Source organism: Bidens hawaiensis, unplaced genomic scaffold, assembly GCF_021521415.1.
Source record: "Bidens hawaiensis isolate Kalapana, Puna unplaced genomic scaffold, B.hawaiensis_p1.1 tig00003462_1, whole genome shotgun sequence".
In the NCBI taxonomy this organism is placed as follows: domain Eukaryota; kingdom Viridiplantae; phylum Streptophyta; class Magnoliopsida; order Asterales; family Asteraceae; genus Bidens; species Bidens hawaiensis.
This window is the reverse complement of record NW_027491192.1, coordinates 44,732-64,145: the sequence shown is the minus strand read 5'-3', so window position 1 is coordinate 64,145 and position 19,414 is coordinate 44,732. Positions and strand designations below refer to the sequence as shown.

The window sequence follows — 19,414 nt, the reverse complement described above, 5'->3', positions numbered from 1 at the left end:
TAAAAATAAATATATATCAAAATACTTACACACACGTTTATTTGTTTTATAAAACCTTTTACATATATTTATCTTATTAGACAGGTGCCCGCGCGATGCAGTGGGTGTTTGAACATGCTAATCACGTACAAATATAAGTGTTTATGATTCGGTTAAAACCTTGAAATCGTTTAAATCGGTCATTGCTTTGACTTCTTTTTTCGTTTTCTTTTTTACTTTTGGTTTGTTGGTCGGTTTCAAAATTTTCAAAACGTAGTGAAAGGTTGGTTCGCGGTTTATATCGGCAACCGGCCATATGAAACCAGAAAAGACTGTAAATTAACCTAATTGCAGTATGATTCCTTTTGTAATCTTTGTTGCTATTATTTCACGTCCTATATCTTTCATTAATATTTACCATTTATGTGACTAAAATTATCATTTTTTTATTTATGATAATCTCAAGTATCATATTATGTTGATTTTTAGTTAAAATTGATGGTACATTTAAATTATTATTTATTTTAAACTAAATTTATTATTAAAGTTTAAACTGTGAAACCAAACTGGAACCAGACCGTTAGTAACGATTCAGTTTCAACTTTCAATGGTTGAGTTTGGTTGTGGACGACAAAAAATCAGTATTAACGGCTGGACTCACAAGTTTAACTTAAAAACCATCAAAATCGACACTAAACACCCTTACGTAACATATTAATTTATTTAAAATGAAAAAAAAAATTCCAACAATATCATATCCAAATTAAAGAGAATAAAATGCTCGTTTTTATGGTGCAATTTGTTTATAAAAATATTAACGTTTGAAGAGGCTATAGTCGTTTAAAAATCATGGGTGGGAAGTTAGTTTACAAGTTAAATTAAAAAGTTAAAGATGAGGGACCAAACTTGTAAGTTGAATGGAATGTGTTTAAAAGACATGTTTACCATTAGTAACACATGTATCTCATGCTTTAAGTGTTGTAAATTACTTAAAAATGGGTGTCTTAATTTGCCCTTGTTTGGTGTATTATATATAGTATAGATAATTTAAACCAGTTGAATGGTAGTATATAATATATATAAGAAATATAATAGTATGATTCATATAGTCAGTCGTTGTTTGTGTAACAGGAAGTGACGGTGTCTAAATAATGACGAGTTTGATGATAACAGTGGTGGATGTGGTTGTATGAGAGATGGTGCTTGCGATTGTGACGACAGTGGCATGTTGGTGATGGGACGACGATGGTCATTATATTAACCATGTCAGAGTGGTTTGTGTGGTCGCTAGGAAGGCGATGACGAACTTTTATTAACTTATTTGAGGTGAGTGCAATCTTTCACTTCCCTTCAATCTTTAACTATTTCTTTTTCATTTTTGATTGTCATGTTAGGCTTTTATTAATCTTCCAATTCTATTCTTAGGCCATCATAAACCATGGAAATGATAATATTTTTCATCCCTTCCGCCCCTCACATTCAAAAAATAAATAAAAAGAAAGTAAATACTAAGAATATTAACACGTGTTTTACATCAATCAAAAATCATAAAAATGAATACCGGTCCTGATAGTATTGGCATTGTTATCTATGTTGTTTGGTCGGTTCTAGAATTTGGTTCAAGTCAGTATAATTACGACACTAAGAAATGCTTGATTTCAAATATAACTACATTTTTCAATAAAAATTTATAGCGGGATATTGAGAGGAGAAAGTGAGGACACAGTGAACATTTATGTAGTAACTCGTATTTTAGGAATATCCCTTCAAGGATAGTTTTTTTTTTATTAGGTACCCTTACATATCAAAGCATCTTTAGCTTAAAATTAGTTAAAAGAATCTTAAGAATTATCAAAAGATTTCTCAAATGGTTAAAGTGATAAATGGACGAAACTTCTGTAATTTGTAAACATAACAAGATTTCATAATCTTTTAGACCATGTGTAGTCATAAAGCTCCATCTCCAGGCGTTATACGACACGTGGCGCCCAGTTAAAGTTATGGTTTTGTTAGGACCCAAATTTTATAGTCGGATCTATGCTCAGGATCCCGAATATGTTCAGGATTCTCGAATAAGTTTAGTATCCTGAGTATTAATACTAATAAATTGATATTTCTCTCTTGGTGTTGATTTATAATTGCAGGTATTAATTGTTGAATTAGTCCATGCGAAATACACGGTTGGTGGTTGAAGAAAACGCGTCGAATGTGTTATAACCGTTAGGAGTAAAGGCCAATTAATGGTTAACGGTCAAATATTGACTGTAAGCTGAAATCTCGCACTTATAGTTAATATTAGCACGTGGAAGAACTCTATTATTGTCAGGAATCATTTCTATGTTTAAGGATCCTGGATTTACTAACAGGTTTTCAATATTCGATATCCCCGATAATTATTAACTGTTGTATGATCCTCGAGTATTTGAAGTTATTTCGCAGATGGGACTACGTTTGACAAGTGACTCCTTAAAGAATCGGTCAAAGACGTGAAAGTAACAGCTAAGAGACCAAGTCCAAGACATAACTTCGCATTTAAAGCCATTAAACCACGAGATTAAAGCAATAATCGTTTTTATTAAAGACAAGGGCGGATTTCCCGGGATAACAGTTGTAACCTTTTATTATAAATATGAGATGATAATATAATTAGAAAACACACCTTCACTCACCTAGCTACTAGCATACACTGTAACACATAGTTTACGATCACTTATCAGCTCCACAATTTGTAATCACCGATTTTATTATTAATATAACTGACGGTGATAGTTTTCACCGTCCGGGGGTTTTTTGTGCCGGGGATTATAATAATCAAGTGTTCATTCGACCAAAGATTACGTTCTTAATCTTTGACCGAAGCAATTCAACTAAAGATTACGTTGTTAATTCTTGACCGAAAAAAGGGTTATCATAATCAAGGGTTTTTTTCCCTCGTGATCAAATCATTGTGTTTACCCTATTTTTGATCAAGCACTCCACCTCACGCACTAATTTGATCAAAAATTACTTTATTAATTTTTGACCGAAACAGGTTTTATACAAAAACAGGGTGTAGTCATAAAGCCCCACCCCCAGGCGTTATGCGCCACGTGGCGCCCAGTCACAATTACACTTTTTGGTTTTTTAATTTTTTTTATTAATTCCATATAAAGCCAGAAAGAAAAAGGAAAAAAAAATTAATAAGGCGTTTAACCAAACATTTGGTGGGCATAAACCCACATCCAAACATGAGCAGCCCTCCCACATCCTCTTCAACCTCTATCATGTTCTCGACAATTGCTTCAGTTGCAGTCATCAAAAATTCCGGCCAGTCCCTTTAAAATGAGTGATCAAACTGGTTGTCTTCTTCAAAAATTTGAGATCCGGCTCCCACATCCTCATTATCCTCCTCCGGCACCGGAGAAGACACGTATCACGGTGACGGCAGCAGATCTGAATCTTGTGCGACGGATCACGGCGACGGCAGCAGATCTGAATCAGTTGCGACGGATCACGGCGATTGATCAGTGGTTTATATAATCTTCTTTGTTATATATAACGGCTACTTTTTGATCTTTGTGCCATTTCCAACCGTTGTATACAAAACGTTCAAAAAAAAAAAAGCCAAAACGCCGGGGGGGGGGGGGCGGTGTACCCCTGGCGTTATACCATAAAACGCCGGCCGCAAAGCTCCACTACGGACGGTCTTATTTTTGTTGCTAAGTTTGTTATTTTATTTATCTATTTAAACGTTTCAGTATTTTGGTTTTTTTTTCAATTAGCCAATAATTCTTCCTTGTAATCATTCAGTAGGCTTTTATCAATCATTTGATTATCAATAACAGATTACATTCGGCTATTCATGTTCTTGTTTCTTGATTTTATTTACTGTATTGCCTATTCGCCTGATCCAAACCTACAAAGCCCGATGGGCTCTTGCTCAGAGGACATTGCATGGGCTGCAACAACCTGAAACCTCAAATATCAATGAAAAGAGTAGTTACAGAGAAGTATCTGAAATAGCATAACATGCTAAAAGGCGTGAAGTTGCAAGGTATGTTATATTTTATCTTTAATGGGTTAAACAAGTGTTTTGGGTCAACCTGGTCCGTTAAGTTTAATTCACATGTTTATGATAAATTTGGTGGTGTATACAGGCTTCGGGAGGCGCTTACACTGAAGGGGCATGTGGAGTTGGTGGTGAAGCTGAAGGGGTTGAATATTGATATGATCCAACAGCATTATACAGTGTGAGAGACAATGCGGGAAACGGGTCTTATTTTTAGAAGTTATTATGCTGGGATTTAGCTCCATGAAACTGTTTACTTGTCCTGTTTCTTACCATCTCGTTTTCGAGTAATACTGCACATATGGTTGCCGCTTCTTATGACGTTTTGCGTATGTTTAAGAAAGAATGAAAGGCATCGAAAACATTTCCCATAACTGAAGAAACACTAACCGACCCCGGGCAGATTACGGGTAACCTGGGGGTTAGATAGATGTTTTCCACGAGGGGTTGGACCTGGCAAAGATGGTTCTTCTGATAACCTGCAAAACAGACACCGTGAGCTCGTCACTGAGAAGGGGGGGTTCCTCCTTGTGACCACCCTCCGGCGTGAGAATCAGACTAGATTGCTCTTGAATATAAATGTATATTAAGAGATTGCTAGAGCAGATATCAGGTATAATATGTAATACGTGATAAGATGAGATGATCATACCATTTGGGGTATTTATAGCCGAAGGTAGGTTTCCAAGGAGGTGTAGCCGGCTGAATAGTATTCCTGTTCTATCAACTGTGGCCTACGCACGTGCCATGCTGGTAGTTGGTGGGTAGGCAGCGGCTGATAGTGACCAGGCCTGCTGTGTACTATTCCTTTTCCACCAACTACAGGATATGCACGTGGTATGACAGGAGTTGGTGAGTAGGTAGCGGCTAATAGTGACATACAGTACAAGAGCATGCTGCTCGCCATACTGTTGTCAATGAGCTGTCGTATCTTTGGTCAGATCTTTTGCCCATACCTCGTCAGGTACAGTATAAAAGATCTTTCAGTATCGTACGGACTGGCTCATTTGGGCGGGAGTATTCCCCCTCCCGCCTTTGTGCGGGACTGTTCCCGGCTTGCTCATTCCTTCTTCAGGTGACTGCTAAATTATTATGAGAGTTAAGCCTTGTGCGTGTAGCCATGCCGCGCGGGTGGCCTTCCCTGATGGCTGGTATCCGTAACTGCGGGAACAGGCGGAGTACTTGGAAACCATTGGGAGGCGTTTCCTGCGGGGACAGCTTGCGTACTGCGCGTAAGGACGTCACGTCTCTGAGCGTGGTGGGTCCTGCTGATCCAGTTGGTTTCTGCGCAGACGTTCCTTTAGTTAAGTCTTGCGGGTTCAACCGCGCAGACGTCCGTTAAGGAGTCTTGCGGGTTCAACTGCACAGACGTCCCTTTTCAAGGTGAGTCTTGCGGGTCCAACTGGGCTCTGCTGGGACCTACCTCTTCAAGTCCCCCCAGTCCAATGTTCTTCTCATGAATGTTTAATAAAGTGAGGTGAACTTTTGGACTTAAGCAAAGGGTTTTTGAAAAGGGTTTAGTTTTAAGGTTTTCCATGGGGATTCTTCCCGCGGAAGTCCTAATGTCACGCAGAATTTCCCACTGTTCTGCTTGATCTTTGGGTATGATGCGGGTAGGTCTGTAACCTCCTCGCAAGTCAGGAGCGTTGAGTACCTCTTGTGTAGATTCTCCATGAGGTTTTGGTAGTTTTGAACATAGTGATCAATTATGTTAAAACCACCAATTCCATCTTGAAGCTTCAAACAATCTAGTTCTCGACGTTCCCGCTATGCGGGGATGTTATTCCCGTTTCCGCAAGCATGGCCCAGAAGATCCTTCTTGGTTTCATTTCCCTGCGGAGTGCTAGGTATGTGAAGGGTTTTGCCTTGACACTGTACCCGCACTCGTCTTATAGTTACTTTACTCCCAAGGTATTCCTGGCGTCAATTCCCTGCAGGTGCTAGGTATGTGAAGGGTTTTGCCTTAACACTGTACCCGCACCCGTCTTATAGTTACTTGGTTGCCGAGGTATTCCTGGCGTCAATTCCCTGCAGGTGCTAGGTATGTGAGGGGTTTTGCCTTAACACTGTACCCGCACCCGTCTTATAGTTACTTGGTTGCCAAGGTAAGGGGTATATTCCCGCTTACTTTTGAATCTTTTTGAATTTTTTTGAAATTCGAAGAGTTGGTGAAAGGATAAGAACAGTCCAAACCTCTGAAACGTCGTGCGACGGTTTCTTCTGACTGTCAGGACGTGCAGGAAGTTATGGTGACGTGACAGTACATGGTCATTCCAGACGCTTTTTCAGGCGCGTGGGCGCGATTTTTCGGGCGCGTGGCCGCGAAATTAATGGTACGCGTCCTTCCAACAGCTGTTGCCAGCTTGCTTTTTGCCACGTGTCATAGTTTCATTGCACCTTCGATTTCTCTCTCTTCCGCATTAAATTCATCGCATTAATTGCGATTAGTATATAAAGGGGGAGAGGGTTCTTTGTAATCCACACTTTCACTTCTCTTCATCTTCAAAACGATTTCCGGCGAATACTCACCTTTCCAGTCGAGCATTCTCTTGAAATCGTTTTCTTCTTTCATATCTGCAAGATGTCTTCTCGCGATCTCGAATCTACAGCCCAGGAGGCTGGGGTGTACGCCGATGACAAGAGTACTGCTGGCGAGTGCCAGTGTGCTCTGCCTGTCGATCTATATCAGTACATCGTCAGGAAGTTCATGCTCGAGTCTCTCGAGCCTGAGTTTCCTGAACCCCATCAGACGGTGTATGATGCCCCCAGAGGCAAGATCGGGGTATATGCTGCATTCTTTGTTTATGGGAATCTTAGGTTCCCATTGACAAAGTTTGTGTACCGTGTCCTGGAAAGGCACGGTGTGCACCTGACCGTGGTGCACCCGATGGCGATCGCGAAGATTCGCCACTTCGAGTGGGTGTGCCGGATTCTGGGCATTGAGCCCTTTGTCAACCGCCTGATGACCTTCTACTCCTGGAGGTGCATCCAGGGGTGGTATACTCTGATAACCCGGATCAAGGGTTTGAAGATTAGCGCAACCGAGCGCAGTCTTCGCTCATGGAAGCGGGAGTTCTTTTTCATCTCCGCTCGCGCCATCCCTCTTGCCATGAAGTTCAAGAATGGGCAAGCACTTCCCAGCCTTCACGCCTCCAACTACCAGGAGGCGGAATGGTTCTCGAAGATATCCCGAGTCCAATCTCCGGTTTACCGGTTTGCGGAGTCCGGGATGGTGATGCTCGGGCTGAGCCGGGTGTGGAAGGATGCGGATGCGCGAAAGATCCCGATCGTCCTCGAATACGGTTTGAACTCTGTTCCTTACGGTTTGCTCTGTTTACTTTGTTTATATAGGTTTGTCTTCTAACTGCTTTTCTTTTATTTCAGAGGGGAACGACTTGCAGTCGCTCCTGTATCCGCGGGAGGCTGACAGTCCCGCTCGGATGGGTACTCGTGCTCTAGATGAGAACGAGTTGCCCATCCTAGAACAAACGGCGGATCGGTTCGTGGAGGTCTACCCGCTAGGCCACGAGATCCTGAGCGCCAGGCGGCCAGGTAAGGCGTTATTCAACCCTCGACCCCTCAATGCTGAAACCTCTGCTGGAATTCCTCTAATCTTATGTTCTGATGAGGAATCCGCAGATGGTCCTCCGTTGGTGCGGAAGAAGAAGGCTGTCGGCGGGAAGGGAAAGGAGAAGGTGGCCTCCACTGCCGATCCGGTGCCTCGGTCTGATTCAGAGGCCGAGAGCGAAGAGGTGGCGGGGAACCCCGGTGGTGATAAGACCACTGCTCCGGAGGCTGCGACGACTGTCACCTCCGGAGGGCCCAGGATGACAATGGTGAGCGGCGCAAAGAGGCCGGCTCCATCAGGTTCATCCCCGCCTGTCCGCACTTTTAGGCTCAAGAAAACCCGTAAGTACAAACTTTATTATTTTTAACTTCATAGCTTTCCATCATTAATACTTATCTTCTTTGTGCAGGCGTGGATGTTGACGCATTCCAGGGTGGAGCGCAGAGGAGTACCCCTCCGCCCATGACGGTAGGCTTGGTCAGCCTACCTGAGGCGACGACCCAGGCGGCTGCGCCTGTGCCTGCTTCCGCTGGTTCAGTTGCTCACTCCGTTGAGCCGACTGTTCCAGCTGTGATGACATCACCGCAGGCTGTCAGTGCCATTTTTACCGCATCTTTCACTGAGCCGGCGGTTACTTTTGCTGCGGATTCCGCAGCGGCGACTGCGGCGGCTTTTACCATGCCTCCTCCGTCATCAGCAACGACGGCTGATCCTTCAGGTATGCATGGGGCTTATCGCCAACCTCTGCCTCCTTCCCATCTGCCTGACCTCTTGGATGGATTTCCCTTGGGTTCAGGTGATGGGTTTGGCGGCTATCGGCCTGTTGTTGACCCTACAGGTGCGTAGGGTTCTTTTGGCCCTTTTCATATTTTTATCATCTTTTCCTAACTGCTTTATGTTTTTTGCAGTGTCGGATTCCAATGAAGTGTATGTTCCACGATGGAACATCCGCCGAGGAACAACCCTTCGCACACCTGTGGAGTGCGTGGAGTGGGCTCGTCACGCAGCTCCCAGTGGTGCGTTGGGGGAAGCCATGGCTAGCTACCAGGAGGGTAGGCTAACCAATGAGCTTCGGGTTCTCCTGGCCCGGATGCAGCCGCGCGTCGAGCTGCTTTGTCGTGAAAACGACAAGTTGAAAGCAGCTCGCATTCAAGAAGTAGCTCAGGCGCGGGCTGTCCGGGAGGAGAATAGGAGGCTCTCCGCGGCTGCTGCGGAGATGGAGAAGGCGTTCAAGGCCCTTGAAGTTGAAGTTCAGGCCCGTTCCAAGGCTGCCCAAGCTGTTAACGAACCGCTTCGGCTGGCTAAGGAAACTGCTAGGAACGCAACTGAAAGGGCCACCAAGGCTGAAGCTGTTGCTGAGCCTCTACGCGTGGAAAATGAGGAGCTTAAAGCCAAATTAGAGGCTCTCCAGCAGGCTCATGATGCCTTGGCGATGGAAGACGCGAAGAAGCTCCAAGAGATCCTGGACCAGAGGGGCGTGCTTGACCACACTGAGCGGAAGCTAAAGGGCGTTGAAGAGGCTGCTGCAAAGGAGGTGTTGCTTGCCAACCTCAATAAGAGTGAAGCCGAACGCGCCTGTAACCATGCTCAAGCCGCCCTCCAAGAAGCTCTGGTTGCCAAGGAATGGCTTCTTCGAGAAGCGTTGTCTCAGGTAAGCTTTTCATGTCTTTACGCTTTTCTTTGTAAATAGAAAAGGTTCTGGTACTTGTATTTTCTTTTTTGTAGGTTGTGCATCGGGTCTTCGCGGATACGTCTTATGACGATGCTATGAGCGCAGCCCTCAACGCTTCTCATGAGGATGGGGAAAAGGCCGGCTTCCTGCTTGGTCTAGGGTTCGTTGAGAAAGGCATCCCGCCTTCCAACTTCCCTTTATTTGATGTGGATACTGAAGCTGTATACGACCAAGCAGTGAATCAGTATGCCGCCTTCCCGCATCCGGTGGTGGAGAAGGTGAACGAAGTTGCTGCTGCTGATGATGGGCTAGCTATCCTTAAAGCTTTCCTTGAACCGCCACGCTCTACTGCTGGTGCTGGTCCAAGTGGAAGTGGCCATGAAGCTTGATCCTGAAGATCCCTTCCCACTGCTAGGATAGGTTTAGCTTGTATAGATTTATATTCTTGTAGGCGGGTAGTTACCCGGCCATTCTTGTAATGGATATTATGAAATATAAATCTTTGTGCGGGTAAGACCGCTATTTTTACTGGATTCCTTGCTTTATAAACGTTATATGACTTGCATACTTTAGTTTAAATTAGCAATTTTCCAAGTGTTTAGAATAAGTTAACCTTTGAACGTGGTAGATAATAGGTTGAAGTTTTGCTTCCTCTTTCGTGATTGTGCGGGTAGGACCGTCACTTGCACTTAGTAGGATGGCTAAACTTTACCTACATCTGACCTGCGTGTAGGTTTTCCTCATCCTTTTGTTAGAAATTCTCTGTTTTGAATAAGTTATCCGTTCGACGCGCGGTTGTCAATAGGTTCGGTTTCCTCTCATGATTTGTGCGGTTAGGACCGGCACTTTCATTTAGTTGACCAAAGTTTATCTATGACTGACCTGCGTGAAGGTTTGCCGTTTTTTGGGTTTATGCGGGTTTTGCCGAAGGTACCCAAGCAACGACTTTCCACGTAATTATGCGGTGAAAACCGGCATATCAGTGTTGAATAAATTAACCGTTCGACGCGCGGTTGTTAATAGGTTAGTGTTCAGTTTCCTCTATCATGATTCATGCGGATAGACCGGCACTTTCATTTAGTGGGATGACTGAACTTTACCCTTCAACTGACCTGCGTGAAGGTTTGCCGTTTTTTGGGTTTATGCGGTTTTGCCGCCTTCCCCACGCAACGACTTTCCACGTAATTATGCGGTGAAAACCGGCATATCCGTGTTGAGTAAATTAACCGTTCGACGCGCGGTTGTTAATAGGTTAGTGTTCAGTTTCCTCTATCATGATTCATGCGGATAGACCGGCACTTTCATTTAGTGGGATGACTGAACTTTACCTTTAACTGACCTGCGTGAAGGTTTGCCGTTTTTTGGGTTTATGCGGGTTTTGCCGCCTTCCCCACGCAACGACTTTCAACGTAATTATGCGGTGAAAACCGGCATATCCGTGTTGAAAGTTCATAAAAGTATAAATGTAAAATCATCAGCGTCGATGTTCTAAGGAGAATCATTTCCATTAGAAGTGGCTCTTGGCATTTTCTTTACAAATTTGGAATTGATCTACATGCAAACTGTGTAATTGAGCTCCCTTCCATGTTGTTGGGATGGGAGTGCCATCGAGCCGATACGCACCTGGTTCGGGATCTCGTTGTTTGCGCAGTATGTAGTCTCCATTGAAGCTGCAATTTTATTCGTGTTTTCCCCAACTGGGGTTCTACACGCATCAGCCTGCTCAGCGTTCATTGCGCCACGAGGTGCGCGAGCGTCCCATCTCTGACAAATGCTTCGAGCATGTCCCTTACGTCTAAGCATTCCTCGGTGGTGTGGCCTCTTGTCCTGTGGAAGTCACAGTATTTGTTCTGATCAGCGTTGTGACGATGTCGGATTATTGGAGCCTTTGGCCATGGGAGCCTCTCAGTGGCGAATATCTCGGTGACGCTTTTGGTGAGTGGTGTCCATCTGGAGTTCCGGTTTGACTGTACGTTATCCCTTCCGCCCAACCGATGTTGCAAGCCGGATGAGGTGTCAAAGCTTACCCTTGACTGCCAAATGCCTAGCTTCCGCTTTTTGTTTAGTCGGGCGGTAAGGACGTTGTCTTCTCTTGTTTTCTGGGTGTAGAGGTTTGTGTTCTGGGGGAGATCTCTACCCAGTTGCTTCTCCGTTTCCGCAAAGCGTTTAGCTGCTGTCATGATGGCATCCCATGTGGATGGCATGCCATCTTTACCCGTTAAGGTACGGATGAGCTCTGGGTCGTTCGCGCCCTGGATAAAAGCAGCGCGAACAAGATCTTCGCTAATATTACCCAGACTTAGCTTCTTTGAGTTGAAGCGAGTGATGAAGTCTGGCAAAGATTCATCTTTTTCTCGAATGCAATTGAGGATTGTCCATTGCTCCTCGGTATACTTTCTTTGTTGGCTGAAGTGTTGGCTAAACTTCTGCTGGAAGTCTTCCCAATCGTAGATGTGGTGGACCGGTAGACGATCGAACCACGCTCTAGCTGCCCCAACAAGCGTCATTTGGAACATGTAACACCACGTAGGTTCCGTCCAACTATTAACGGTTGCCCCCGCTATGAACCTGTTCAAATGATCGTCTGGATCAGATATACCATCGTAAGTGCCGATGTTGGACATCTGTTTGGCACTTTTCGGGACGATTGCTTCCGCAATGTCCTTTGCAAATTTGGACGTTCCCGCCTTTGCAGCATTTGGTTTAAATGCTTTCGAGAAGTCACGTGGATTTCCGCATGTGTTTTTTGGTTTGAAGGCTTCTCCGAAACACCTTCTCGGTTGGGAGTCCGTTTCCTTACGCTTCCCTTTTGCCCTATGGCGAGGGTTCGCGTCGGTGTCGGACTCCGAGTATTCGCACTCACTACTCATGTTGAGCTGAGTGCTTCCAAATTCGTCAGCCTGTTGGACGGAACGCAAGCGTTCGTCCAACTCAGCTTGGAATTCCTTTTGACATGCTTCCGCCCACGCTTTAATTTCATCGAGTGTTTGGCGGGGGAGCCTCGTTCGTTCTCTCTCTAACCGGGTATCGGTGAATCCCAGTGAGCGATTATTTACTGTACTTGCCCCAGCTTGGGTAACTGGGGTAGTGTTCGTAAAATTTACTGCACTTGCCCCGGCTTGGGTAACCGGGGTAGTGTTTGTAAAAACTGTGTAGTCGCCGGTATTCCCCCCAGTAGCTGGGGTTGTGGTTACCGGAGTTTCTTTAACCATCTTTCCAGAAGTTTGAAAAAACTGAAAAGAAATGAAGTTCTAGCTTTTATGCACGGATGGCGCCAATGAAGAAACACTAACCCGACGCGCCAATGAAGAAACACTAACCGACCCCGGGCAGATTACGGGTAACCTGGGGGTTAGATAGATGTTTCCCACGAGGGGTTGGACCTGGCAAAAATGGTTCTTCTGATAACCTGCAAAACAGACACCGTGAGCTCGTCACTGAGAAGGGGGGGTTCCTCCTTGTGACCACCCTCCGACGTGAGAATCAGACTAGATTGCTCTTGAATATAAATGTATATTAAGAGATTGTTAATTGGTTGTTAATTGTGTTGAGAACTTGAGATTCATATGATCGAGGACATATTGACATGCATGCATAATTGGTTTGAGTGTTTCATCCTCTATTTATTAAATTTATACTCGAAACATGTAACATGGCACACTCAATAGTAACTTATTACGCTAACATGATTTAAAATATAATATTAACAATCAAGACCATGGTTCATGTAGTAAAAATTCAGTGAATCATGTCTTGTAAATTTGTAATTACGTGCTTGTGGTCAGTTGGTTCCATATTAGCTCCAAGCCATGCGACAAATTCCAAACTTGATTTACATATACAAAGTTTAGAATATGCTCAACATCTCTATTTAACTTGTATATGAGTCACTTTCCTTTAGAAGCAACTAACTAGTTACTACTGATGAGAGGCCTATTGCTATTGATGCATAGCTAGTTCATGTTGATAGCATAAGTTATTTTTGATTATTGAACTACCTAGCTACAAGACAAGTTACTATTGATGACATATACCACCAACAAAATATTTGCGATGATTGATCATAGTTGCTATTCATGGATTAGTTAATATTGTGATCATGAGTTACTAGCAAAGCTAGTAGATCAGACGAAAAATTTTACGGCCTTCAACATGGTAATTGAATTTCGGCCGAACCTACCATGGATCCCGCCCCTTGAATCCTGAGTTCTTTGGTACCAAAAATCAGAAGTCAGGAACAAATAAACTCGCACACCATAACTCCTAATTTTTGCCATTGTTTACTTGGTTATTCATTTGATATTAAGCAAACCCCAACTAGCTTAAATGGCATAATGACACCAAAATCAACATTTGAAGATCAAGATAATAACATCATGACTACTAATTAATTCAAAACCAATTGTTAGTACTCAAAATACTAATTAAGAACAAAATGATATTGAACAGATGGAGATAATAACACCATGACAACTAATTCAAAAACAATTGTTAGTAATCCACAAAAGTCAAACTCAAAACCCTCCGCAACCGCAAGCGCAACCGCCAGACATCAAATCATCGACCAACAAGTGCTCCTATAACCAAACCAGTTCCGAACTCAAACCCCATGCTAGAAGTTCCAAACCCAAACCCCATGCTAGAACATCTGCGAGGTGGAACAACCCGCCGCGATCGTCGTGGATAATAAACGTACTCCAGGTGTTGGTTTTGATAACCATATCCAGCAGTTTGCTCCCCCATCCCACGAGGAGCCGTAAACTTCTCCCCAAACTCATACTTGAAACTTAAAAACCCATTCGGTTTACCGGACTGCCTTCTAACTTGATAACTAACGGTCTGAACCGCATTCCCATTACCCTTAAAACCTTCAAGAAGCTCCTTAACCGGTACATGAACTTCTCCTAAATTCTTCCCACCGAACTGTTTTCTCAATGATATCAAGAGAAGTATACGACTGAATAGTTTTGGTTGTATATTCTTTTTTTGTGTAATTACAATGATTAGAGTACATGAATAAATAGTTGAAAGAATATGATAAACAAGGAAATACATAATTGGAAAAAGATAATATGTGGCTGTAACGTTGCTGTAGAGATCCGTTGTGATTGATCTTTTAAAATGGAATGGGATATGATGATTATGGTTGATCCCACTAATTTCTTGATTTATTTTTTTCCTTTTCTAACACTCCCCCTCAAGTTGAGTAGTGGGATCTCCAATGCTCAACTTGTCAAGACATTTGTTGAGAAATCTCTCTTGACGGCTTTTGTTAGTAAATCAGCTAACTAGTGTTCAGATCGAACGAATGGTAACTCTATAATTCCCGCTTCTAGATTTTCTTTGATGACGTGTCTATCAACCTCCACATGCTTTGTACGATCGTGTTGGACAGGATTTTCTGAGATTTGTATTAGAGCCTTATTATCATCACACATGATCCTACTAGCTTCAGTCTGGGGAAAACCGATCTCTTTTAGAAGTTTTTGTATCCATAGTACCTCCCTCAGACCTCGTGCAATTCCTTGAAATTCTGCTTCGGCGCTAGACAATGCTACCACCTTCTGTTTTTTGCTTCTCCATGTAACTAGATTTCCACTAACTAGAGTAAAGTATCCTGATGTTGATCTTCTATCATCTTTATCTCCTGCCCAATCCGCATCAGTGTACAATTGGATCTTTAGGTGTTTATTTGGTTGAAAAAGAACTCCATGGCCGACTGTTCTTTTGAGATATCTAATGGTCCTCCATACTGCTTCCATGTGAGTTACTTGAGGTTGATGCATAAACTTGCTGACTACCCCTACCGCATATGAAATATCTGGACGAGTATGCGAGAGGTATATCAGTTTACCTACCAAGCGTTGGTATCTTTCTTTGTTTGCCAATTTTCCTTTTTCTTCCATATGGAGTTTGTGATTTACTATCATTGATGTGTCGGCTGGTTTGCAATCGATCATTCCTGTCTCGGCTAGAAGGTCAAGGATATACTTCTTTTGACATATAAAGATTCCTTGGTTGGACCTTATAACTTCAATTTCTAGAAAGTATTTCAGTCTTCCCAAATCTTTCATTTCAAATTATGTGAATAGATTTACCTTCAACTTCTTCATTTCTTCCTCGTCATTCCCTGTAATAATCATATCATTAACATATATAATTAAACAAGTCACAAGTTTACCTCTTCGTTTAAGGAACAACGTATGATCGGCGTTGCTTTGTTGAAACCCATAGTTTTTCATTGATAGCGTAAATCTGCCAAACCAGGCTCGCGGGGATTGCTTAAGTCCATAAAGAGACCTTTTTAATCGGCATACTTTTCTTGTCTTGAAGCCTTCTGTAAATCCAGGTGGGGCTTCCATATAAACTTCTTCTTTCAGTTCTCCATGGAGAAAAGCGTTCTTAACATCGAATTGATGAAGTTGCCATCCTTCATTTGCGGCTATAGAAAACAATACTCGGATAGTATAATTTTAGCTACCTGTGAGAAAGTTTCTGAGTAATCAATCCCGTATGTCTGTGTATACCCTTTAGCTACCAGTCGTGCTTTGTATCTTTCAATACTTCCATCAGGTTTGTGTTTGATCGTAAAGACCCATCGACATCCCACGGGTTTCTTTCCTTTTGGAAGGGCACATTTCTCCCATGTGTTATTTTTTATTAGTGCCTTCATCTCGGCTTTCATTGTGTCTTCCCAGTTTTTTGATTTAAAGGCTTGTTCAACAGTGGTTGGAATTTGTTCTGAATACAGTGATGAAGTGAAAGCTTTAGCCTCTTGGGTTAAGTTTCCTTCGGCTATGTTTGCCATAGGATACCTAGAAGCTTTAGGCTGCTTTTCTGGAGAATATAGTTTTGGTGGAACCCCTCTGTTAATTCTTGGTGGCAATTCATATTTTTCGGCTGTCTCTCCTTGTGTTGGTCCACCATGTTCTTCTGGTACCGCATCAACTTGTTTTGTTGTTGTCTCATCAATAGTATTATCAGATTCGACATGTACTGTTGTATATTCAAAGATTGCATTAGATTCGTTATTTTGTTTATGCTCATGGGTTTGAGAATTACTTACCTCAGACGCTAGGTTGGAAGGATCTTGTTATGTGACACTGATAGGTGGTTCCAAGGGTTGTTGTTGGGAACTAGGAGACTTATTTTGGGTACTGTGATTAACTTCTTCTGATGATGGTATCCAAGTCAGCCAACTCATTGTGTCATCATACTCACTCTCCCCCTGACCATTGTGTTGGGTTTTGTAAAAGAATTCCGTTTCAAGGAAATCACAATTCATAGTAGTGTACATGTGACGCCTTTTTGGACTATAACATCGATATCCTTTTTGATTAACTCCATATCCCACGAACACACATTTTTCAGCACACGGATCAAGTTTGGTTCGGTCGGTTTTGGGTATGTGAACAAAGGTGGAACAACCAAAGATGCGTGGTTCTAAGGTAAGTGCAGGAGGAAGTTTAGTGAATTCTGATAGGATTTGAAGTAGAGTTTTTAGATTAAGGGTTTTTGTTGGTAATCTGTTAATAAGATAAGTTGCTGTAGCAACGGCATCGGGCCCAAAAGAGCTAGGAACCCGAGATTCGATTAGAAGAGCACTAGTTATTTCTAGAAGAATACGGTTATCCGTTCGACAACGCCATTTTGTTCGGGAGTGTGTGAGCAAGAAGTTTGGTGAATTATACCTTTTGTTTGACAAAATTGTGTCATAGACGCATTAACATATTTGCCGCCGTTATCTGATCGTAGGACCCGAATGTTTTGTTGAAATTGTGTTTGAATCATGGTATAAAACATGATGAATTTGTCAACGACTTCAGATTTATGTTTTAAAAAATAGATCCATGTCATGCGAGTGCAATCATCAACAAAGAGAAGAAAAAAACGGAAATTTTACCCCCCAACAACCTTTGATGGACCCCACACATCTGAATGAATTAATGAGAAAGGTAAATCGACTCTTGTTTTATTTGGTTTAAAAGTTTTCCTATGGCTTTTAGCCAATGAACATGCCTCACAATTTAATTTTTTATTTGATGGATAAAAATTTGGAAATAACAAATGCAAGTAACCGATGGATGGGTGTCCCAACCTTCTATGCCACAACCAAGCCTCTCTACTAATAGTTCCATGAGCTAGCATCACAGTACCACATTGTTGAGTCACTTCATCCACATAATACAATCCTTGACGTTCAGTGCCACGCCCAATGATCACTCCCGTCCTGATGTCCTGTAAAATGCAAAAGGTTGGATGCATAAGAATCGTGCAGTTCAAATCTTTTGTCACATGACTAATAGATAATAGTTTATGTGACAAGGAAGGAACATAAAGACAATTGGAAAGTTTTAAAGTCGGTGAAATTTCAATGGTTCCTCCTGCCTTAACGGGAACCACTTCACCGTTAGCCGTTTGAATGTAATATTTTGTGGTTTAGATTTTGAATATATCTGATAATTCAAACGTCATAGTATCCATTGCACCGTAATCAAATATCCAAGACTTATTTGATTATTTTTTTAGTATTTACCACATTAGCTTTGCCAATATTTTTCTCATTTGAATTAATTTTAAAAACTCTCTCATTCATATTTACTGTATTATTATTATTATAATTTAAAAAGGTGTCATGAATATTATTATTAGTATAATTTAAACAGGAGACATTAGTACTGCTATTATTAGAAACATGATTAAATACATTTTATTCTTAACATGAAAACGGTGAGAACCAATTTGTTTTTATGATTAGGTTTATTTTTGTAGGTGACAGCTGCTATTTTTTATTCGTATTTGCTAATTTTCGATTATGAGACGTTATAAGTATTTGCTTATTTATATTTTGTTGTTATTATTAGATGTTTTCTTTTGCTGTTATAAGTATTTGCTGGTATATGCTGTTATTACTTTGTTCTTGATTTTGATTCTTTTGTTGTAGGTTTTAGGTTCTTTTCTTTGTTATTATAAGTCATTGTTTATGTAGATTGGTATTGTAGTTGATATTGTTTCTTACGTTCACATTTTTAAATAAATTGCCATTATTTTCTACGTACTCATGTTAAGATTAAAATGTACATGAACCTTCCCCGCTATTATTATTTAATTTGGAATCTTCTTGGATGGTTTTTGGCAGTTCCATAACCCGAGGAGAAAAAAACTTAGGATTTAAAATTGAAGGGCTTGAATCTGTATACTCAAACCCTTCGTTACCTGATGACGATTCCCCAGAAGCAGCAATTCCCCCAAATCCTCCATCTTTATTAGCAAGTTAAGGGTGGTCTTCACCATTGTCCGCGACCTTTGAATTACCCTTGGTGGCAACCGCCATTCCCCCACCTTTAACGCCTTTCTTATGGCTATCATTCCACCTTTCTGGATACCCGACGGGCTTAAAGCATTGATCTTTGGTGTGTTTTGCCATTCCATAGTGACTGCACTTCAATCGAGATTTATCAATTCGGGATGATGACTTGTCCGTCTTGTGGTCTGACTGGCGTTGTCCCTTTGATATGAGGTCTGACCCTTCGGTTTCATTCGGACCTCTGGAAACAAGACCGGCGGCCGCGTTCTGTTGTGGTATTGCATTGCTAGAGATTTCTTCAAGTATAACTTGTTGAGCGGTCTCTTTCCGAACAGTGACGTAGGCGGCTTCCGCCGAGGCTAAAGGATCCCACCTTAGGATTTCTCTTTTGATCGGATCATATTGTTTGTCTAGGGCATTAAGAATCTGAAAAAGTTTATGTTCTGCTCTAATGTTGTTGTATGTTGAAATATCGACATCACACACCATGGGATTTGGATCTCTTCGTTCAATTTCGCCCCATATACCCTGCATCACAATCCAGTAATCTTCAAGAGGTACATTATTCTGTTTAATTTCGTTAGCTTTGACATGTAAATCAAAGGTCTGCAATTTGTCTTTCCCGCTGCTATATGTGACCTCGAGGGCATCCCACAACGACTTGGCTGTGGGAAACTCCGTAAGGTTACTTGCAAGCGACGGTTCAATATTTTGTATGAGCCACGAGAACACCACGAGATCATCTTGTTCCCACTGTTCGTACTTCTAGTCAGTCGGGTCTGGTGGTGCTGGTGTTCCCGATATATGTCTCAAGAGTGCCTTCGACTTCCCCCCGATTGC

The 19,414-nt window shown here is 42.2% G+C and overlaps 1 protein-coding gene across 1 annotated transcript; it reads right to left on the bottom strand.

The window, feature by feature from the left end:
- Window positions 1–14,676: 14,676 nt before the first annotated feature.
- On the bottom strand, window positions 14,677–19,338 carry LOC143623412 (uncharacterized). The gene is made up of 2 exons (XM_077094328.1): window positions 18,484–19,338; window positions 14,677–17,505 (listed from the first exon to the last, which is right to left on the bottom strand). Exon 1 carries the CDS (start codon window positions 19,106–19,108, stop codon window positions 18,542–18,544), a length of 567 nt encoding a protein of 188 aa, XP_076950443.1. The 5' UTR covers window positions 19,109–19,338; the 3' UTR covers window positions 14,677–17,505; window positions 18,484–18,541.
- Between the last annotated feature and the right edge of the window lie 76 nt (window positions 19,339–19,414).

Bases quoted from the DNA above. Each gene is read 5' to 3' on its own strand.
- LOC143623412 (XM_077094328.1), bottom strand. From the start codon at position 19,108: ATGCAGGGTATATGGGGCGAAATTGAACGAAGAGATCCAAATCCCATG.